Here is a 24,875-nt window from a genome sequence, read left to right on the forward strand (position 1 = left end):
ATCCCTGGAAATTGCTATACTGTAGTTCACAAAGATTTTGAAAGATATTTATATTTAGTCTATAATATAGTTTTTACATAGGCTTATATTTTGATTTTTATCTAGATTTGAGAGCAGGATGGTTGAGTGATGTTAGAGCTCGCCTGGTAATCAGAAGGTCGCGGGTTTGATCCTGAAAAAGCTAGATAATTCGAAAACATGACCAAGCTGACTTTGATTGTCAAACTTGATTGTCATGGCTTAGGAAACAGTCTATCGTATTTAAAGCTTCATTAAACACGCATATTCAGCTTAAACCACGTACCGCAGTCATAAAGAAGTGTTTAATTGATTATAATTTCTGTGGTACGGATACTTTATAATCTTCTAGATTCGTATATCCTTGAATTTATTCTTTTCACTCATTTTATAAATTTCCTCTCTTAATGGTGAACTGCACCATTACCATAATTTAGATGTTTATTATACTAAAATGGGGCTGGCCATAAAGGAAAAGATAAATCACATAAGCAAAACTTTTTCTTCATAAAAAAAAACAAACGTTTGTGGTGCCCCACAAAAAAAAGAAAACTTAATCGTCAGTTGAAAGTTAAAGAGTTATTTAAAAATAAGATAGTTCATGGTCTTCTTAGGTTCTGCTTTATTAGTTGAAGAGTGTTGAATGCGTCGTTGACTCAGATGGTAGTGCGATGGTCTAACCCATTGAAACCAAAGCAGCAATGTCTTGGGTTCGCACCCCGGTGCCACTATTAACAATTTATCAGAGCAGCTATACTTTTTTTGTACCGGATCACCCCTTGATTTACCTGGTATATTGTTCTCCTATAAGGTCCATTTGGATAAGCTAATGCAGGGTTAAATAATGCCACCAACCTTATTTGATTAAAAACCAATTGTTTATGTAGTTGTTTGATACCTAGTATTTTAGATTTCTCAGGAAATCCACATGCAAGGATTTGTGAAATTTCTCTCAATATGCTATATCCTTAAAAGTCCCGTTCGTCAATACGAAAAATGCAACTCACTTTTATGGATGTCGTTTAAAAGGCTTACTCTTAACTCTTTTTTTGGCGAACATAAAAAGTGGCTGAGTTAGACAGTTCTAAAACAGCCTTTGTAGGTTCTAAGCCCAATGGAAGACTCTAAACTAATTTGTTGGACTTTAAATAATACTCATTTAAACTAAAAGAGACAACAATGAAATCAAGCAGGCATATGTCCTTCAGCGTAAAAGTTAGTGTTGTTCACAACAATTTCAATAATTTAATTCAGCACGAGGCTATTATTTACTGGTAAAATAAGTGAACTATAAGGATAACTGGGGATGCTGTTGGTTTAATAACAAGTTTAATCGGGAAGTTAAGTCAAGAAGAAAATTAAGAATGTTTATTTATAGGTTATGTCTGCGGCGATGCTGGTTGCCATGACAACCAGACGCAGTGCCTTATCGATCGGTGGTCGCTTAGCAACTAACGGTCCAACAGCTGGAAAATCAGCTGACGAGCTGAATACAGTGATCAGTGCTTGGACTATAAGCATCTAGAATACGACATTGGCCGATGTATAGGTTAGTGTAGTGGAAATTTCAATTGCTATAAATATATGTGTTTACATAATTAAAACTTTATAGTTTGTATTACAAATTTATTTGTCAACAACCATTAACTATCTTAGCCAATTATTACTTAGTTCTTATAGTTGCATCACAGTGTGAAAAGGGAATGAAAGTTTGTGCAATTTCCTTTAAATCCCCCTAATTATATTAAAGTTAAAGATATTATAACATAGCTTATATTGTAATGTTATATGAGCTGTGATAGAAAACCCCCCACTCAATACTTAAATTAAGTTATGTCTATTTGAGTACTATAAGACTAGAAACCATTGACTAAACATTACTAAAATACCTAAAAACTTTATTGTTAAAACTAACTTAAGAGCAAAAAAAATTTTCTGTGCCTTTGTTCTAAGAAATGCATTTATTCAATTGAGAATTTGTACTGCATTAGCTAATCAACTTGAAATTAATCTTACAATTAACAATGATGAGGTGTTTTGATATTTATATTTTGCAATGTTGGCTATAATATTTTATGTTTGACTAATGTAGCCAATGGGTTAGGCCTACTATATTTCACTAAACTAAAACAAAATGTATTTCACCGTACCTTGGAGTAGGCCTACATAATATGTAAAATTCACTTTGGACTACAAATAAACAAAATTTCAGCTTCTTCCAAATTTATGCATCAACTATCTTTTAATAGAATCTGAAAAAACATATAACAATACATATTTATGGAAATAATTGTACATGCTTAATTATTGCAAAGAGCTAGCAGTCTCCCTAACATAAAGTCATCTCAAAGTACCTAGCCTACCTTTAATTTAAGCTTTATCTCGTTTTTCAGGATTTAAACTGAAATGAATTCATAAAATTACCATATACATTTTTATTTAAGTTTAAGATTACCGGTAGCTTAAGAAAGTAAGCTAAACAAATGTAATTCAGATCTTTCCTTATTACATTGCGATTATGACAAATATCCCAAAAATGAACACAGAATAAATATTTATCAATTCGGAACTCCGTTCCTCCACAAATCGAGCACTGATGCATTATACCAAATCCATTTTTAATACTAGAATATGCTATATCCTTCTTAAATTTACTTTCATAGTGCTTGAATTCACTAAGATATTTGAACAAGTTTATCCCTACACAAAAACTTTGTAAAAAGTTATCAACCAAAAATAACAAATAAAAGTACCATAATTTGATAAGAACTGATACACATTTGTGTTGTTATTGTGTCATTCTTTATTATTGTAATGTTGATTTTTACCATAAATAAGAAAATATAAGAGATTTATAAAATAATTTTTTGGACAAATAGAATAATAACATACTTTTTCAGCTTACAGTCTTTTGGTTTTGAGTAGTCGATGAATTACTAGTTTTGGGTCAAATGACCCTTTTGCAAATCCAATATATTATTACAGTACGCTTATACTGTTACTCACAAGATGGTAAATATACATAAAAGATGGTAAGTGCTGATCGATTTCATTCGCCTATTGGGTCTAATGATGATTGGAGTGTCCAATCGAAATTTATCACCACTTAACATCTTTTATATATTTACCATCTTGTGAGTAACAGTATAAGCGTAAATATATGTTTTAAGTGTTATAAGACGTTTCTTTTATTTACTTTCCATAAATTTATTAACACCTACAGCAGTGACAAATTATTACCTCAGCGGCACATAGGCACATCTAAACTTGCCCCCCCCCCCCCAAAAAAAAAAAAAAAAAAAAAAACACACACAAATTAATACCAAATAGGTACGGTAGGAACTTACAATTAAAAACTCGGTTAGTGGGTTTTTACACTTTTGTATGAATGACCTTTCATTAAAATGTTATGAATAATTTGATATTTCCTTACAAAGGAAATTTTCTTGCTTTTCATGTAGAAAACTCTGATATCATATTTTTTTGTCTGTGGCCCCTAGGCAGTTGCATAATGGGTTATCCTCCACTGATGTACACTGCTGATCAAGAAGTTATTTAACATTATATTGAAGAGCATGAGACCTTGGATTGTCTTTTGAATCCATTGACTCCTCAATAGAGCTAGGATGGAATTGGAACGCTAACCTCTATCCATATACATATACAATTCGCATTCCGTAGTCCTGTACTATTTGTTAGAGTATACAAAAATGTATGTTGATCAGCCCATTTGGATTAATAGTTTTTTTGTGCCAATTCAGAAATGGCCTCAAAGCGAAGAAAACAGTCTACAAGTGCCAAGAGTAACTCCTCCTTCTCTACTATGGAAACCAAGGGGAAATCAACACCAAATGAAGAAAGTTTTTCCTCCAGGTTTGAATCAACTTTGGGATTTAGGTTGGAAGACCTTTCCTCTTTTGATGGGTTTTGTCGACTGATGCACCGTCCCTGTGATCCCAGCTGTTTAGCTGTCATTAGGATTTTATTCGGTGAGTCACACTTAAATTGAGAAAATATTGTATGGTTTTAGATCTATAAATATATATTTCTATTTTGTGTTAGCTGAAACCCAGAGAAGATTTGATCTTGGCTCTTTCACCTTCCTGGGGTGAAATCACTGACGGAGACAGTGAGATATATACATATTGTAATTTATATGTGTTGTGTTTATCACACAGGAGGAACTCTTTCTCATTCAAATAAGCCTCATATTCTTTAAAAATCATAATATTGGTAATGGATTTATCTGGGCTTGGGTGTAATTAATTGTATTATTGGCACCAATATTGTGACGAGGGGCCCCATTCTTCCCTTGTCTAGGGACATTTCACTCAATGTGAGGGAAATTTATGATTTTGGCAATACAACAAATTTGTGTGAACCTCGAAGCCTGAGTGTATCCCATCAGTCCAGTAGAAGTTTGTGACAACAGGAGAGCGGGTGTTACCGACAGAACGGTGTACCGTTCCATGGACCTACAACGGGCTCAAAGGTTTGTGATAAGCGAGCGTAGGAATTATCCCGTATAAATTTGTCATAAGAGGGCCCACAAGGAGAGGCGCAGAAGGGTTATTTTAACCCAGATAATTTTTAACATGCCACTCTCTTTATAATATGGATGCTCATTATAAAAACACCAAGACCAATTCAACCTCTACATCTAGAGTGGGTGAGTCTGATCTAAAGATTGATGTAGCAGGATTGAACTTGTTTGGTTGATGCAGGTTTGCTGATGATGGTGGATGTGATGGAAGAGAGAGGTTTGTCAGAGGCAGACCTCAAGTGGGGTGATCCTCACAGTTGTCACTTCCCTCTGCTCAACTTTCTGAGACCTCTACCTCTAGAGTGGATGTGTCTGCTCTACCTTATCATGTGGCTGGGTTAGTAATGCAAACAATAAATCGGCACTGACAGAAAGAGTAGAGGCTGCAAAAACAGTCCTTTATATCACTTACTGTTGGTTTTCCTAGGCAGAGCAAAAAATTGTAACTGTCAAGTGACAAAGGTAGTACTTGTCATTCTTCCTTAAGGTTGTGATGGTATCTAAAGCTGAACGAATTTGTGTTTAGCGTGTCTTATTAATAATGAATTCTGTTCATCTAGTAATCTACACATTGCACTATAATGCTTTTTGTCCACATATTCATGATGACATATGCAAGGTAGTTTTTAATTTTCAAATATCTAAGGAACTTATCAGTGAAATCAGTGATATCACAGTTCAACTTAAAACATTTGCTCTTCTCAGCAGGGTCCTTTATCTGACATTTTCGAAGAAAAAACTGTAAATTCTATGAACTATTAAATCTGATTTGCCACTCTGCTTTAGTGGTTCAAAATTCTTGTTTTGACAGGAAAGTTGTAGTAAATGGACGAGTGACTGCCCATGTAATTCACTCTTTTTTGCAACCCACGATTGTAAAATCAAGCGTGTTTGAATTTTCTTGCTACTATCAAAAACTTAGGCCCCTATAGTATTGGTAAGTCTGCAAAAAGTGGAACTAGCAAGTTGCAATCATAAATTTGCCATCTCATAGTATACTTTCCCTGTTAGTTGCTTAATTCATCTGTAGGTAAGAGTTACACAGGTGGGTATCCGATAAACATTTACACATTCATAGTTCAAATGTCTTTTCAATTACGGTACTTTTTACCATAATTAAAAATATAAATTAAGTATAGCTTAAACTTTAATACTTTCTTATTAAATATTTACCACCATCAATTTAAAATCCCAAAGTAATCTTTTGGACTAACTTCTTAATGGGTACTGTTGGAGTCAACAGTAGAGTAGGCAAAAGTATTGCTTCAAAATCTTTCACATAATCTTGAAAAATACTTTTTAAAAGTAAACAATCAATAGTGTTACTTCAAAAATTCCCCATTTTACTCCAACCTTTTCACAGGTGCTGCTGGGGTAATGCTGGGAGCCTATTTTAGACTCAGCTGTCTCAGTTTCTGTCTACCCTACTGGTATCTCTTCCTTCTGGACAAGTCTGCCTGGAACAACCACTCCTACCTATATGGACTACTCTCAATAATGTTCCTCTTCTCCAGCTCTCACTACTGCTGGTAAGACTTTAGTTTGTTAAAATATTTGGGTATGAAAACTGTGCTCTTTCGATACCATCTCTAAACGTTGTTGTCAAATCTTGGGCTTTGGGGATGACTATCGCTACCTACCTATTGAATTGGAGAAAATACTGATTGTGTTTCAAATGCATTGAGTTTCAATTTATTTTGTGTCATCCCAAAGATAAAGATTCAACAGTCTACTTGTTTAGTTTACTTGTGCTACCAAGTGTGCTGATGTATTACTGACTGATTCCCTTGGAATTATACGTACTCGTTTGTTAACCGAGCCGATAAGCTAGATAAGAAAAGTTAAAGGAGGAAATAGACTTTTCCTCAATATTACAATCTTTGAGTGGATCACACAACGTTTTAATTCTAATGAAAACATAGTTCATCTTAGATGGGATGTCTACTTCATCCAAATGTCAATGGTACATATATCCTGTGTTCAAATACGTCACCGTTTTTGTTGTTCATGAGCCAGCTATCTTCAAAATGGCTTTAAGGCTTTGTGACCATGAAATTTTTTACTTACAGGTCTATTGATAGTTTGAGAGGGAAGGCTCCAAGAAATGGGCATGTGCCACTGTGGAACTACGCAATTCTAAGGTTCCAAGTATTTGTTCTTTATTTCATTGCTGGACTAAAGAAACTGGACCAGGATTGGCTTAGTGGCTATTCCATGACTAACCTGGCTTCCCATTGGCTGTTTGACCCCTTTAGGTAAGTCAATTTGTCTTAAATGTAGGAGAATGTCCAAATCAGTTTTACTTCCACTATAGTTGAAAGTATACAAAAATATAGTTAATTGCAAACTTAAGTAAATTTGGCCGACCACCGATGTCAGTTGCAGACAAGACTGGCGCGGAAGAACGCAAAGTGCTGAGGCACAAGCCTTTCTTTAAATTTTGGAACAGACAGGAAAGCCTTGTTAATATTTGATGTGTTATTGAATGGGAGCTGCTGCTATATGGGATAAAACACGCACCATGCCACCTTTACACCATGCCATTCGCAGGATCTGGCAAATCCTCAAAAGAGCATTCAATTCGTATTTCCCTGTGTTGTAACGTTTTGTTACGTAGATTATTGTCATGTTCCGTCTAGAGTATAAGCTTCCATTTGATGACAGAAAGCATTCGTCAGAATCTTTCCTGTCTTTTGCGCACACATCCCAAAAGAAATATACTTTAATACTTTCTTATTAAATAGCGACCATACGAAGTAGGTATTTTAAACCAAGTATGAATGGAGATGAGTGGCGCGATCTTGTAGTTTTGTAGTAGCGAAAATTGCACTAAAGCCAGGCTTCATCCCTGCTGTACTTCCTTTGGTGTTCTTTTGATTTCTGTGTTCAGTCTGATTATTTTATTGTTGGTGTAAACCACACCTTAACTTAAAAGAGGTTGGTTGCCTCTTTTAAACTTGTGTTTGCCCATAGCCATGCGTCTAAACCTGTGCGGGGAATGTGTCGAAGCCAGGAGTGAGTCAATACACTATGAACAGTACTGACTCTAGTGACAGCACTGGGATTAGAACACACAAATTTGCAGCCCATCCCGCAAAGGACTACTTACTCAGCTTAGAGGCTTTAAGATACGAGGAATCAAGAGTATAAACAATTGTGACTCATTTATACGTACCACTGTGAGCAAGTTATGGCCCAACATGTGACACACTATATAGTTATATGTATATGGCAATATTGCTTACATATAAGTCTTCATTTAATTAAGTTACCGCATAGTATTCCAGCTACCAGTGTATGTCCACTATTTAGGTACCTAGGGCCCATGTTATACGCTCAGCTTTGTTGTGGCGCTGAAGCCATGATTAAACGCCCTGTCGATAAAATGCTGACGCTGATCATTAAAACTGAGCTGTTATACGAGCAGAAAAAACGCTGCGACATCGACAAATATGCTTGGTGATGGAGCTGTTATACGAGCAGCAAACACCGCGACAGGTACCGAGGGTGCCTGAAAGCTGTCAAATATGCCCTCCCGATCTGCAGATCAGCTGTCAGCTACAACATGGACGCAGTCGGTTTGTATCGATTTCCACCATTTTTTGGATTGGAACATATCTTGATGGCACCAGAAGGGAGAAGAGGCGCTGGTTGGGCTCATGCCCTGTTTTTAGTAGCCGGTTGTCTACTGGGACATTTCACATGTTATCATATGGCTTTGTCACCTCTGTCCAGTAGTTAACTTTTACTAACTTGTTGCAATAAAATACTCCTTCAACTAAAATTTGTAAAGTGCTGGACAGTTTTCAACCTCTAAAATAAACTTCTTGGTGTCAAATATGATTACCTATACAAGTAGAATGGGGTGTATAGAAACACTTTTTGACTTTTAAGCTTCTGTAAAAATAATATTTTTATTTTTTAAATTTTCAACACTAGCTCATATTTTCGGTCTTGGACTCCTCTACTCAAACCAGTTATCAATTTTTTTTCTTTTTAACCATTAAGCAGAAAAAAAATAAAATATGGCTGTTTCTATTCACCCTGCACTTTGGGGTGAATAGAAACACTGTGTTAAATTGATGATTGTTGCTTTTCCCCACTTACCAGGGGCAATAGAAACATGAAATTTATGCTTGTTAGCTTAGGTTGTTGTAAATAAAAATATATAAAGTTAATTAACACATTTATTTATAAGTACGAAGTATAAAAACATCGTTTTCATAAACCCTTATCCAAAGAAATCGGAAAACATAAATGACAATGGGTAAAATCAGAGTTACAAAATCTTACATAGAAACCAACTAAATGAAGAGTAAAATCAGACAGATCTTCCTCAAAATACAACATTCCCTTAAATCTACAAGTTGTACACGGCTTGGGAGTTGGAAGCCGACGTACTACGTCATCGACTCATCGAAGAGGGCCTCTTAATCTGTCCCTCAGAACTTGTTGGTTTGCGCAATTTTCTTGATGAATCTTCCTATTTATCCTTCCTCGGCAAATTCAATACTTTTGCAACATATAAACGATAGCAAGTTTTGTTTTTCCCCATTACTTTGACAATTACATGATCATGAAGGGACAACTTTGAAGACTCGCTGATGTCTTGAGCTAGGAGCTAGGTATGCTGGTTCTTCTTCATCAAATTGTTTGTCTTTGTCACTTTCTTCCAGTGAGAAGTGTGACTGATGTGGAATCATCTCCATCTCTGGTAATTTTTTTCTTTTTTGGGGGGTTTTCAGGTCCACCTTTATTTGCACCACTGGTTAAAAAAAAGTGTTTCTATTTACCCTGGTTTTGCAAAATCATGACATAACCTAAAATAAAAATAAAGTAAAAAAATATAGTTTATTCTAAGGCTAATCTATTAACACACTTGGTTTTAAGATACCTAAGACAATATAAAAAATGGTTATTAACATAAATACATGTAATAGGTTCATACTTAGAGAGAGAGTTTTGAAAAAAATGTTTTTCACCAAAATTTTCAAATGAGGTTTCGCATCATACAACATCCGAAGCAGTGATACCAATATGCTGAAATAATTTATCCCAGGTAGATAGGATATGGTCATAATGGGGAAAATAATTCACTTATATAAAGTCAATGTATAACAAAGTTATAAAAATGTGAATCATTCATTGAAGTTTTGTTTCTATTCACCCTGTTGTTTCTATTCACCCCATTCTACGGTACAACAATAAAACAGGAACCAGCAAACTCACTCTGAATGTGCAGGAGCAGTGTGTGGTGGGGGTGAAGTAGCAGATATGTTGTATCAAAGCTGCCTGTATAACAGCAACTGACAGTCTCCTGCTGCTATTTTTGTCATCCTATACTTGCTGCCAGTTTACTGGTTTGGATAAGTATTACTGTATTAATAGTCAAAGGTATTACGCTGAAAGTTGACTACAGGGTCCGACTGAACAGATTAAACTCCCTTAACTTGCACACAGGGAAGTCCATTGTCCGGTCGGCTTGAAGGTTTTTACCTTAAAAATAATCTGCTGCGACAAAGCTTCCCTTATAAGATGGGTCTGAGAAGGTTTAACTTTTGTTTTTATGACCTGGAACTGGATGTTAAATAGTTAGAATACCAACAATAACATGGGTACATTTATGTTTTTCAAATTTAAACTTATTTGTAAAGAAGTGTAATTTGATAAATTAATTGGCGTCTATTAAGATCTTCATGGGCATATCCTTTTCAATGTTTTCAGTATTTATACAGTACTACTATAGTTTTAGAGTATATATAAATATGTTCCTATCTACTAATATGTCTTTACTTTATACTTTATTTTTTGTTTCAGGTTAATTCTGACCCAACAACAAATTGACTACTGGATTGTCCATTTTTTTGGTTTTCTCCTGGATCTGAGCATTGGATTTTGGTTATACTTTGACAAAACAAGAGTTCCAGCATTGATTTGTCTAACTGCCTTCCATGTCATGAACTCTAGGATATTTACAATAGGTAACTAGCAAGAAACTATAGTAGAACTCATAACTAGTAGAACTCATAGTTTGGTCCTTGATAATAACCCCCGCCCCCTGTAATACTGCTTAAAGAAATAGTAGAGTAAAAATTTAAAAACGTACGTTTTCAGGAAAAGCACTTTGTAAATTTTTTCCCCTTTTTTCAAAACTTTTATTATTTTTTTTACTTCATTTACATTTGAAGTTTCATAAAATGTCCATTTTAACGCAATATCTTTGGTAGTTTTTTTTAAGAGCATCTTTAGTGGAAAAACACAAAATCCTGTCACGACCATAACGGACGTTTAAATGAGTATTAAAAATGATTGATATTATTTTTATAACTATGTTTTGCTATAAAATAATTTACTTTTATGACCATTATACAATAAAAAGGTCACTAAGCTTTTGGTATATTTGGTCTTTCCAGAAAAAAATAAAAAAAACTCAAAAAATTGAAAAAAGCCAATAAAATCTTTTAAAGTTTGTATAACTACGAAAAAACTTACCTGAGACCCGAAAAATCGTTATGTTTGTATAGAGGTGTGATTTTTTGTGTATAAAACATTGAAATATGACGATATTTTAATTTTTGAAATTGTTATGATAGAAATCATAAACGTGATGGTCAGGGACAAGCGGAACGGTCGTGAATTGTCTGGAATAATCTAAATCTTTCTAAACAATCCTTCAATTATACTGTTAGTTATAATAAAAATATGTGTTACAATTGAACTAAACTGTTCAATTTACAATTATATTAAAGTTATTGTCACGACCAAACACACTATAATCCATAAGGCTGGATTGGTCGTGAAAAAACCCGCGATGGTCGTGAAACTTTGGTCGTGAAATTACGTGTTATTTGGCTCTGTTCTGGCGGTAGCCCTGCACCTCATGTTCGAGGATACAAAGTGGACTTCTAGGTTAATCTAGCAATTGAAATATCTTATAAATAAAAATTAACACCATGTCTACTTCATCGAATGACTACGTACGGTCATGAACACACCAAAATTACAAAAAACACAATCTTTCCTTTATTAATCTTGTAATTCCTCCTTTCAACTCTAAACGACCGGCACTACAATTCTGACGTACACCCCCAACTAGTCTCTCAAACCAACTGACTCCATCGACGCCAGGCTTGCCACTGTCGTGCTCCAAAGTTGAAATTTTTTCCCAAATGGTCGTGACGCCAAATCGAGGGACAGACTTATTTTGTCATGGTAGTCAGTTTGCAATGACAATAAAATTATAATATGCTCCTTTTTTGTAAGTTTTTGATGACATAAAAATATGGCTTTATATATTTCGGCAAGAATAATTAGTCTAAAAACAGTGTGAAAGTTGGAAAATGTACCCTAGGGACACGTCATGGTCGTGAATTTCGAGACTTTAAAAATACGAAAAAATTACCTAGAATCTATTTAAAACCAAATAAATGTGTGTAACATGTTGCCCCCGTCCCAAAAAATATTAAAACACATAATAATAAACTACAAATCCAGTATCTACAAAGTAAATGGCCAGGGACATGAAAACATACGTTTTTTAATTTTCACTCAGTATGTAATCACTAACAAGACTACAAGATATCACCACTCATCCTATACTAATATTAGGGTTAAAATATGCACATAATGGCGTCCCCAACTTAAATAATTGATTGATTGATTGAATCTAATCTTATATTTATGTACAGGGCAAAATATAAAAATCTATAGTAGGTACTGTTTAGTATAAAATTATATGCATAACTGTACACTACCTAATTATGCAATAATTTTACAGTTGTAAGTAGTAATTTAATCATCAGATTCGGACTATGTTAGGTAGTGCGGGGCCCTTAATACTTAGTAGGTCAACATCTTGATTTTGTTCAGTGATCGCAATTTTTTATTTGACACAACAACGTAAAAATAGAACAAACGATGATTATTGGCAATTATTCATAAACATAATTTACCAAGATTTTTATTATTTTTTGTGATTTTCCTCAAAGCACAGGGCCCGCAACTTTGCTGCACCCCCCAAAGCAAAGGGGGGCTTTGGGGGGTGCAGCAAAGTTGCGGGCCCTGTTCAGCTGCACCTTTTGCACATGCCAAAAACCGGCTCTCATACAACACCAAACTACAATAATCAGAAATCAGAAAATCTTAATCAATACTGCAAGTAGAGGACAATCTGGGGATGAAACACGGAACTCACATATTCCGCACTTGTCTCTCAATAAAAAAATAAGAGAATCACTCCTAGACTGCAATTATTTATTGTTATCTTTGCCACAACTTTGTCATCACACCTACATCCCAGCACATAAAACTGCAGCACATTAAAGCGTTGCTGTTGCTGTTCTCTTTTTGCAGGAACTCTGACTGTCTCAAAATTCAGTAATGTTAACTCTAATTCACCGCACTATTTAATTGGTCTCTTAGATGGTCTGGTCTTTTCCTAAATTGGGTCTGAACACTGCCTGTTTAAGATTAAGATTAAGGTTAAGACCGTATTATCATTAATTGTTGCCTTATCAAGATGTATTAGTTTAGCTGACTTCAATATGCTTTGTATAAAACTTGCCTCACAAGTTTTAGTTTAACCTATCAATTAGTTGGTACACCATTTAAATTTTAGCTTTAAAGTGGTCTTATTTTAAACTAAAATATATGTTATTGTACACATTCAAACTTTTTAGAGTGGTTATGTGGGATTTCAAAAGCAACATAAAACCCCATGGGGTTAAAACCATATACAGTACGTATTCCTTGCTCGCTGAGTAGGTACAATATGCACTAAATAGTTGCAGGTAATGCTTCAAACCATTTTTTTTATCAATTTAATATTACATCTTAACTGTTAAAAGGAAGCATTTGTTTAAAGCTCACACAGTGGGATAGTTTTCAAGGTACAAAGTTGACTTTTTCGCAGTTTGTAAAGTAACACAAGCCCAGTGGGCTCACCGTATATATTATGGTTAACCACCCAATATCTGCACGTAAAAACAAGTTGGACAAATTAACTCTGCCTGCAATTCACATGCTGATTACCAGATTTTGAGGGACTAGATCGTAAACTATCCACCTGTACTTACAGTTACCTGCACCTATGGGACTGGGGCTAGTAGTATTAGTCTTCATAATATTAAAGGAATTATGGTTATAGTAGAGACAGTTGTATGCTATGTACAACACCCCAACAAGCCTGCTTTCTTTATAAGCTGGCAAATACCTAACTTTATCTGTGTAATCCACCCTTAAAACAATATAACTAACTAGGTTTTTTCTTTTACTTGTTATGTATTTTCAGGAATGTTTCCTTACGTGTGCCTTGCTACAATGCCTTTGTTTTGCCATATGGACTGGCCAAGAAAGTTATTGAGCCGTTTTCAAAAAGAGACCTTGCTTGAGGAGCCAGAAACAACAAATGTTTGTATTTATCCCTCAAAACATGGTGAGTTGTTCTTTTGTTTCGATAAAATACCATAGAGAGCAAATGAATACAAGCTTTTACTATTGATCAGGCCTGGACTGGCCAGGTCCGTGAACGCTAAGAGCTCACAGCCTGAGACGGCCCCACATAATATAAAGAAAAAGTTTTTTGTCTTGTTAGAAGTAATTTTTTGTGTTATTATTAGCAATGTTTGTTTCATTGTAAAAAGTAGTACACATCCAACAAATGTTTATATTTCTCCATATATACAAAAACAGGGCTGCTTTTATAAATGGGCCCGGTGAGCCCGGGCCCAGGGGCGCATGAGGTTTTAGGTTTTTTGCGGGCGCAAGGGAAAAAGATTTCTCCACACTGTAGGTGGAGAGGGGCACAAAATTATCTCTTGGGCCTATAGTGAATCACATGCAAACCACGAGCCTATACAAAAGCTTTTTATGAGCTACCTCGTCCTGAGTTCGTTCCGGTGTTGTGGTTTAATTTATCATCTGCGCACTAATGTGTTTACAGCAGACAACTCCACAGCAAATAGCAATGCAACTGTGGTGTGTCAGCATCGACATAATCTTGTCTGGTATAAACAAATATACTTTTTTTTTGTCGTTGGATGAAGAGGTTTTACATCCCGGCTATGCCTCATTCCACTCATTGAGCACTTAAAGAGTTTCCCCTTATAGTTGTGTGTGTTTATGTATACAAAATCATATTCATTTTGTTTATAACTAATAGTGTTGACTAAAAATATCCTATTTGTTGCAGAAACCAAAGATCGAGTGAAGGATGTCCGATGGTACCATAGACTGACATGTAGTATTTTGCTTCTGCATGTAGCTTTGCAAGCTTTCTTGCCTTATTCACATTTCCTGACAAAGGTACTATCGTTTTGAATCAGTATTATTCTACGAAAATTGAAATAGTTGAATATTTTAAATTTTATCATATGCAGCTTCTATGCTAGCAAATTTACCAATCATTTCATTAGATATTGTGTGAGTTTATTAGTGGTATTCAAACCTTTAAACCACTTTGTGTTCACATTTTACTCATATTTGAGTGAAAACCTATTGCTTACCACAGTTTACGTCAGCATTGGTGCAATCTAGTGTTAATCTGTTATGCGAGGAAATGTTCGAGTAAAAAAATTACCTGGCATAGCAGGATGGAGTTAGTTTATGTTAATTACTTTATGTTGCTACTATGGAGTTAGTTGATAGCTCCAACAAAATATTGCTGCGGTTGAAGACTAGAAACCCATATTATGGGTTCACAGTACTTGTCGTACAGTTCCAAATTGTACAACTGCTTGTTGGGTGTTTTGGCTCATAAATATTTTCAAACGTACGTTTGATTCTGCCACAAGGTGCTGTATTGACATAAGTCTTTGTAATTTACTACACTGCTAAAACTTTCTTGAGCTACACAAGTGGCTTGGGTGGCTCCATTAGGGGTAGCCGATTTTTATCCCCCTGGACAAACCCCTGGGGGGTGTTTATTTTTTAAGCCAGGAGGGTGCAAGCGCACCCCTTGCACCCCCTGTGGGTGCCCATGCCGGGGGTAAAAATACAGGGGTAAAAATCAGGGCCGTACATCCGTACATACTGTTGCTTAAACGTTAGTTATTAGGACAGGGGGTCAAATTCTGGTTTTTATTGCTTATCTAATTTATCACACTCTGTCTATATTTTCATTAGACTTCCAAATCCGCGGAGGTAACTACAATGTGACGCCAACTTTGCCCAGGGGGTGAAATTCCAGGGAGATAAAATTCCGGCGACCCCTGCATTATGACTGGCAAACACACATACGATGGTCTACAAAGGCCACTGTATGTAGGTGATGTGCTATATTTCAACTGGGAACTGGTGTGCTACTGCCCAGTAACACCACTGGCATATGTTGGCTCAAATATTAGTGGCATTTGTTCAAATGGTGTGCCATTTTACATCTCCAATAAAATCGGCACGCCTTTTAAAGCTACACTCTATTTTTGTGCCAATTGAAAGCCAGTAAAAGTATGACAATTCCTACATGCTAACGTAAACGTAAACCTATAGCATTCGTCCAAAGATTTTGAAAAGCTTATGCCTTCAACTTTTTGAGCTCAACAATAGTTAAACAATTCATTATGTTTGAGCAACATAAAAGTAGTAGAGCCAGAGTAGTAGAGTGGCAGAGAAGATGTTTGTATGATTTTCACATTTAAAAAAAAACTCAAGCTGAGTAGAATAGAATACTACAAGCTGTTCTTAGTTGAAGTTTGTATGATATTTGCTGTGCCATTCCATTTTGTTAAATAATCAAAGTAGCATTTACAACAAGGGTTATTTTCAACATTCGAATAGGAGATGAAAATATGCATCTGATTGCTTTCTTTATGTTATAGGGCTATAACAACTGGACCAACGGACTGTATGGATACTCGTGGGATATGATGGTCCACTCCTGGGATACCATCCTTGTGGTGGTGAAAGTAGTTGACAAGGATTCTGGACAAGAACATTTTCTTGACCCTCAGGTAAAGAAATCCTGCTTTTGATTGGAAAATTAATTTCGCACATACCGGTAGTCGTTTATGTTAAAAAATTTCTAATGAGCAAAGTTTTCGATCTCGCAAACAGTTTGGTAAAGCAGTTTCATTAAACTCTCAACTACATCCAGATTACGTATAGTCATATAAATCTTTCAGAGAAGAATTACTTTATGGTTTATTTAATTACTTACCAATTACAAGGGTTGTACTGAATGTTTAAGTCTCTTGCTAGTTCTACTTGCGGCCATGCAAGCCAAGTACAATCTGATACTAGCGCCATTTCCTTTCCTTCCCTACACAGCACTTAAATTCTAGCCGATTCCCACCCTTATGCGACAATTAGTTTTGTCTTAGTCAATATAAGCATATGAGGGAAAACCTACGCTCTGAGCATAAATTGGGTTCTGTAACTAGGTTTTTGTTGCAAAGAGGTCAAACTGTATTAAAATGTGCACATTATTTTACCTCCACTGCAACGACGGTGTCGGTTGAGGGGATTGTGGAAACTGTGTTGAAATAAACGTTTTCGAGTGGTTGAGGGAATTTGAAGAATGCGTACATGAAGTTTGGTGTCCATCAGTTTCAATCAAGACAGTGATTCGGGTTGAAATAATACCAGTGTAGCCCATATTAGCAGTAGTGCTCGATTTTGCAGGGGAACACGGCGGACAGGAGTACCTAATATCTTTCTTGTACCTAATATTGGCATAAGTAGGTACAAATCACATTAAATAAGTAAAAGTTCCGGCACCTCATATTTTACAAATCGAGCACTGCATATACAATTTTCTATTCAGTCACACTTTGATACGTATGCAACATTTCTCTAACTTTGGTAATTACTTTCTAAAACAAAACCGCAGCCAAAACATAGTAAACATTGTGCAAATGTGTACAATTATCCTGAACCTCTTTCACCTCATACTTGCATTTCTTTGTCCAAAAACCTTTCTCCATTCACAGCCGTGAACTGGCAATAGACAGTAATAGGGGTTGAACATTTAGACCATAGAAGTCTAATCATAGAACCCAATTCATACTTGACCAAAGCATTTATTTTCAGATTATTTACTCAGCTAACCCGACAAAACAACTTCAAATAAAGGTGAGGACTTAGAATAGTAGTGGGAAAGAAACAGCATTGATGTCAGCTTTGAATGAGGCTAACTTACCTGACGTAAATGTGGAATCAATTAATTAAGCTTCAAACTTTTCATGCATTTCAAACTTTGCATTTCATGTACTCTTATGTGACATTTAGTTGTGTTGTGCAGGCATGGACACATACAGATAGATACAGCAAACATGGTGACATGATGTATCAATACGCTCAATGTCTTAGGGACAACATACAACGAGAGCATCCGGTGAGTGCTACAGTTACTGTTACCAAGGGAGTTGGTGATAATTCTCAAAATTTGTTCAACACATATTAAGTAGTCTAGTTGATCCAAAACGCGTTCATTGTTGAGTTTAGTTTCATCAATAGAAACAAAGCTTGATTTCTAAAACACAATTAACATGTTCTGTAAAGTTTTAAACTTTGCAAAATAACTAAAAATTGTGCATCAGCTAAGGGAAGGAGATAGAAATCCCAAAAATTGCTACCTATTATTTCTTTCTTGTAAGCAGTGGATTAAAAATTAACAATTTAAAATCTCTAAATCAATGTGTTATAAATGACAAATCATGGCTAAATGCATGCATATATGGCTGTACATAGAAAGATTCATACTGACATACAACATTGCTGTACTTTATGAGTCTACTAAAGAGCATATCATAGTTGCTCATAGTTTACTGGGAATGGTTTGATGACTTTTACTTTGATAATTGGCTGACATAGAGTCTTTCATCATTGCAGTTTTTAATTCAAATCATGAGAAGTTTACCTGTTGATGTAGTACCTAATGATGGGTAGTAAACAGTTTGGTTTGGTAAGAATATTTATCCTTAATGTGAGTGTCCATCAAAAGTTTTTCAACCGATCAATGTTTTTTTCAGTCCTTGTAATAGAATTTTTCTACAACCACACACCATTGTGTGTATTTTAAAGCCAAGAGGAGTGAATGGCGAGAATTGCATGAATGATGACAAGCCTCCTCTGGTACAAGCTACAGCCAACAATGTTGTAGTACTAACTGTAAAGAAGCTCCATATGAGTGAATCCCGGTTCACCCGAGCGACACATCTAGCTGCTAGGCTGTGTCAAGGTCACAGGGGCGACTTAGCGGACCACAGGATCAAATGGAACCGTCACACGAGCGTACAGCAGCGGCGATCAAGGTTGTTGTCGGAAACTACTGCCAGGGTGCGCTTCCTAGCCGATTGTCATGACTGGCAGTGGCTGCTAGTCATTAGCTCTGTTGTGTAGAAGTAATGCAGCCATCTGAGAGCATTCACACGTGCGGTCGGTCTTCGTGCTGCAGCTTGCATAATGCCTTTATCGATGCTCATTCGTTTAAGTCACGTCTACGATGTAGTCGGTGGACTCATCTCTCATGCGGAAAATTCTAGTCACAGCCAGTCAGCTAGATGTGTTGCTTGTGTGAAATTGGCCTTAGCACTTCCATTGATGAAGTCTTAGTAATGGCGCACTCCTGTCTCAGAAGGCCGGACCTACTTTGCTATTCATTGCTGGCTGACACGGATGACAGCTTTGTTACTGACTAAGATCAGCTTGTTCTTTAGCCAGGATTATTCATTAAAAGTCTAACGATCAAGGTCAACTGGTACCAGATTTTAATTACTGAAAATTTACTGACTTATCAGGGTTCTTAACATTAAAAATTTGTATTGTGACTTTCTCAGGCTCATAAACTTACCAGTAACCTTCTGATGGTGGCGAGCACTGTTATAACAGGTTACATACCTTGACATCTACAATTCCTCAGTAGAACTAACATTGACTAGTTTCGACTACTAAGTAGTCATTTTAAAACGGAATGTTAAATTTAATTCATCGAATGTCCTCAATTTTGAGTAAAATCATCGACCAGTTTAGTGACAAGTGCCGGCCGGCCAACCATGTTAAATGTCTACCGTGTTATGTATGTGTGTTTACTATCTATACAGTAGTAGTTTATGCAACGATTGCGTAAAGATAGTGTTAACTGTTAACAACACGAGTAGAAAATTTAAGTTAATAAAAGAAAAGAAATTTAAGAAATTTAAGGTTATTTGCCTTGGCGAGTGTCGTTAACACTATTTATGCGAGTTGCGTACACTACTTTCCCTACGACAGTGTTTTGATTACAAAAAATCAAATCACTACTCATAACAAGAGAGGTTATATTTTCGTTTATAACCTCTCATTGCCACTGACAGTGATGCAACGAAACATTATACCAAAATATAATTGCACTAATCAACAATTAAATTGACCTGAACTAGTTGAATTAGTTGAAGTTCAAATCATTACATTATTACTGCTTCTCTCTCAATCCTTTAACCTCCATTGGTCCGTTACCCATGTTGTTATGTAAAACTATGCTGTAATGAGAAACTTTTTAATTCTATGAATTGAACTGGAATGGCTAAGTACTTTATAAAAAAACAGTCGTAGGTAAATTATTTAACAAAATTCTTAACATTTGACGAATGTCATTTAACGTTCCGTTTTGAAAATGACTACTTAGTAGTCAAAACTAGTCAACAGAAGTTCTACTGAGACTGAGGAGTTGTGGACGTCAAGGTACGAAATCTGTTATAATTGATTACCAATTCCTGAAGGCTTCAAGATGAATAAGCAAGCACTGTTTCAATTCAGCTACCCAACTATTTTCTTTTTATAGTACGTCTAATGTTACAGGCATTGAAGAATGTTTCAATCCACATTGATGTTTGGTGCTCGCTCAACCGGAGGTTCCAGCAAAGGATGTTCGACCCCCGAGTGGACTTGCTGACTGTTGATTGGTCACCCTTTCAGCCAGTATCTTGGCTGATGCCTTTACTAACAGAATTAAGCTCATGGAGGACAAAGATTGCCGAGATAGAAGAACAAGTCTACTCTTGGTCTAACTACAGTGACGTTCTGTTTGTAGCTGATTTTCCAGGTGAGATTGTTTGTTAGTGGCTATTGTTATGTATTTTTTCAAGCTGTACCAACTGCTGGATGTATTTTATGCTCTGTAGCTGGTGTTATTTGAAATTGTTGTGTGTTAACCCATTGTTTCAAGCAGTCTGTAAAAAAAATAGGCCCAATCGAGCCGAGTTTTTATCATTGCAACCGTTTCCAAAGAATTCCGGATAAAAAAATTCATGCTTTGCACAATTGTTGAGGATAAATTAGATTTTCCGTTACCGCAGGAGACGAAGATGAAGTCTGCAAGACCCTGTGTGGAAGCTGTTAAAGATTTTTCTGAGATCACGGAACCAGATTAACCGATCACAAGGTAAATGATGATCATGTCTATATAGCCGCAGAAGATATTCAAGATTTGGCCATGAACACGGAAAACCATGGCGATGTGTCTGTGACCCTGGGAGACAATGATGATATTTCCATGACCGAGGAAGACAATGATGATGTCTACATGACCGAGGAAGACAATGATGATGTCTACAAGACCGAGGAAGATGTATGAGATTTTGCGGGGATCCCAAAAAATGATGAAGATGTTTCCATGAACAAGGGAGACAATGACTATGGCTACAAGACTGCGATAGAGGTTTTGGAATTTACTGTGATCACGCTTTCTACCTTCTTTAAATCAAAAACAGTCATGTGACGGATGAGCACATTAAAATACACTGACGTTGTACATTTGCGTCAGTGTACCAATGTTATTTCAAAAAGATTATATCTTCATAACGCTGTCTATCCATTTGAAGGTCTATCTGATTTAATTCTCTGCAGTGGTCTACAGATGTGTCTGTTGCATATGTGCGTCACTTGGTCTGTGGATATGATGATTAGTAACATCATATGATAGTTGGAAAAACTGTTTTTTACTTGCTGCATCACTGGCCCGTAGTCTGCATGTACTGTTGACCATGTAACACCCGGTCTTGTGTAATATTAAAATGTATACCTCTGTCCGTGCCAATGACGACAGCATTGCACATATGTGGGGATTTGTAGGGAACGTGTTAGTAACGATTCTTATATTCTTATATTATTGATTGCCATTGGCTGTATATGAGCTATTAATTAACAGTTGTGTCCAAGAAACATGTCGGTCTTAGTCACTAACAAGACTATGAGATCGCCTGACTAATTCTTAACTCATATTTGGGTTTAAATTTAAAATAAGCACATAGTGGTGTCCACATCTTAAATAATTGATTATAACTGTGTTTTTTATTTTACTTTTTAAAATTCATTTATAAATAAATAAATAAATAAAATGCCTTTATTTAGCAAGCGTTCCTCAGTACATACTGCTTTACAGGATAACTCTTGTCAATTTAATTACTAATACTAAATAAAACTAATAACAAAAAGTACATAATCTATTTACAAAATTTGAGGTCCTTTCTATACATTTCTTTTAGCTTATTTCTAAAAGCTGGAACACCCAGCAATTTAAGATCACAGGGGAGGTCATTATACAACTTTGGCCCAAAGTATGAAAAGCCTCTCCTGCCAATCTCCAGCCTCACTCTCGGGAAGTGAAACAGCTTTTCCTGTCGAGTATTGCACCGAGACACCCGATCGCGGGAGACCAGTCTTTCCATCAGGTAAGCTGGTTCTTTTTTGACCAGTACCCGATGAACCAGAGTGCAGGTTTGCATCCTGCATACGGCTGCTGAGGGCAAAAGACCGGCAGTTTTTTCAAATTTACTTGGAGTTCAGATGAATAGAGTTTTTAATGCACTAAGTACTTCTTCAGTTTAAGTGACTAATGGCTAAATGTACATTGATGAGACATTAAGAATATAACCAACCAAAGTGTATTTTGGATTTTGCAGTGAGTATGGATGAAGAACTTTATTTGTTTTTAAGAATCATCATCAATATAAAATTGCTAAATAAAAATTCATATTTTCAGGCTTATACTTGGAGAACTACATTCACGGAGGTCTATCGAACGTTAGTCTCAGTGTTTTAGAGGGAAAAGTTCTCGTGGAACTTGAAGACGGGGCTAACCTAATTGTCCATAGTGGGGAAAGTAGTTTTATTCCTGTCCAGAACTTCCACAAAGTTCATACAATCTCAGAAACTCCATCATGCTACATGTACACCTACGCCAATGAAACCTTGCTAGAGTTAGGGTCAGACAGGGAAAAGAAAGCTGAAAGTAAGAAAACTGTCGCGTTTCTCCATGAAACCAAACGACGATGGAAAAACTTCATGCAGGCTGCTAATCTTGTTGGTAACGCTCTTCTGAACGTTTTATATTCTGTTCCGATGAAGAAAAGGGTTAGAGTTAACTAAGAATAATGCTTCTTACCATTTCATGACTCAAACTGACTTTCATCAATAGGTAATAAATATATGATTTAACCAGTGTCCTTCAATTATTGAAAAATGAGCTGTAAACTATTTCTGTGAGCATCACATTATATTTACAAAAACTGATAACATACCGCAATTAAAGGTGTTTTAAATATAACTGCACCCTAATGCACAATGTCTTATTGTTAAAACTTTTGCCTTTACAAAAATGTCTATACCATGTTATTGTTAAATCTTTTGACTATTTTCGTTGTAGCTGATTGGAAAAATCTGTTGAATACTGTACCTGATAGTCCCATGCCAGTTTTGATACCCTAAAAGTTCGGTGCTCAATGTATTTGTAAGACAAATATGTTGATTGTAGGATGTTCATTAAAATATTTTTGTTGTGAAGTGTAGTTATAGGTGTTGTATTTTTACAAAAATGTTTATTACAAAGACATTTATGTATATGTTATTATGAACTAGTCAATTATGCTAAAAAATAAAATCTATTACCAAGTATATATTGATCATAATCAAGTCTGCATGTTGATATTTGGTGATAATCATTGTATACGTATTGTAAAGATGTTATGCCTATATATTCAAGGTTCACTTTTAACTAACATTTAAGCCTTATTTTATTGTAAAGTTATGACACATAAATGTTTTTGTACCAGTACTGTTCATGAGTTTTTAACCAACCTCTTGAGTTTTTAACTTTGTACCTAAATTTAAAAAAAAAAAAATACTTGTAACATTTTTAACTCTCATGCCTTATTATTTGGTATAATTTAGAACTAATTATTATAAATTGTCCACTAGTAGGAACAGAATATTTTTTTATGTCGAGCTGAATCCTGGCTGAAAATGTTGTCTCAGTCAAATATACTATTTTTGGGGAGTATTCAAGTGTAAATATTTGTTTGGCTTTCCTAACAGGATGGGTTCTTTCTTCTTTCACATTCAGGTAATCTTGCTTCCAACCATAATTAAACACAAACAAATTGTCTATTAAATATAGTTTAGAGCCTATAAAACTAACTTTGTGAATTTAGCGCAATGTACAAAACTTTTACTTTGCAGTCAACTACATCAACTATTCGGGTGAATTGTGTTTTCTAGAAGTTTGAAGCTTATAATGATGGATTTAGATGGTTGAGTGGCTACAGCTCTTGGGAGTCAAATTTGACAGTTTATTTTTTTTTTTTTTTCATAAGACGATTGCTTAAAAATCCAAATGTATAAGCTTTGATGATTGTATAACTGCAATTGATATCCTTGCACTTAGGACAGCAAATATTCAACCAATAAAATAATATGATGGATGAACCATGAAGCAACAAACATTTAAATACATAAATAATGTACCATACGTACATTTACACTGTATATAGAGGAGGGATGCATACTACTTACTTTCTTACATGAGGCCATATACAGGGTGACACACGGGAGACAGACGGTTTTTATCCGCGTAGTACTGAGAGTGTGGTGGTGGAAGGTGGTCATGGGGGGCATAGTTCTGCTCTACACAAGATGCCATTTTATTAACTCAGTCACTATGGAACAGTGGGACTTGCAACATCGATTGTTTGTTTATGACAGTTTCATGAGAAGTGGTGGAGTCTGTTGAAGCTACATAACTATTGTTTTGTGCATGATTAAATGTCAGTCAACATTTAGCTGTTCCGAGCCGTAACACAATCCTCAGATGGGTGAAAAACTCCAGATTGACTGAAAAAAATACTGGATAAGAAGCATCCTAGCCCAAAATGCAGCGTACTGATGCCAGAAAATTTTGAAAGAGTAAGGGAAGCGGTGGTCAGTAGCCCAAAACGGTCAGTTAGATGTCATGCTAGTGAGCTACAAATTAAACGTGAGTCGGTTAGACAAACTTTGAATCCAGTATGCTTCTAATACAGTATTTTCCAGTCAATCTGAAGTTTTTCTCCCATCTGAGGATTGTGTT

The 24,875-nt window shown here is 35.7% G+C and overlaps 1 protein-coding gene across 1 annotated transcript; it reads left to right on the plus strand.

Moving 5' to 3' along the window:
• The first annotated feature begins 1,411 nt into the window (after window positions 1-1,411).
• LOC128986236 (vitamin K-dependent gamma-carboxylase) lies at window positions 1,412-23,585 on the plus strand. Its single transcript, XM_054406475.1, has 12 exons — window positions 1,412-1,567; window positions 3,780-4,007; window positions 4,743-4,898; window positions 5,925-6,090; window positions 6,631-6,816; window positions 10,379-10,542; window positions 13,851-13,994; window positions 14,751-14,863; window positions 16,375-16,506; window positions 17,796-17,888; window positions 20,333-20,576; window positions 22,515-23,585. Exons 2-12 carry the CDS (start codon window positions 3,782-3,784, stop codon window positions 22,898-22,900), a joined length of 2,010 nt encoding a protein of 669 aa, XP_054262450.1. The 5' UTR covers window positions 1,412-1,567; window positions 3,780-3,781; the 3' UTR covers window positions 22,901-23,585.
• Window positions 23,586-24,875: the final 1,290 nt, after the last annotated feature.

Source organism: Macrosteles quadrilineatus, unplaced genomic scaffold, assembly GCF_028750875.1.
Source record: "Macrosteles quadrilineatus isolate MER2022 unplaced genomic scaffold, UCM_ALF_1.0 Scaffold_2__2_contigs__length_208266976, whole genome shotgun sequence".
In the NCBI taxonomy this organism is placed as follows: domain Eukaryota; kingdom Metazoa; phylum Arthropoda; class Insecta; order Hemiptera; family Cicadellidae; genus Macrosteles; species Macrosteles quadrilineatus.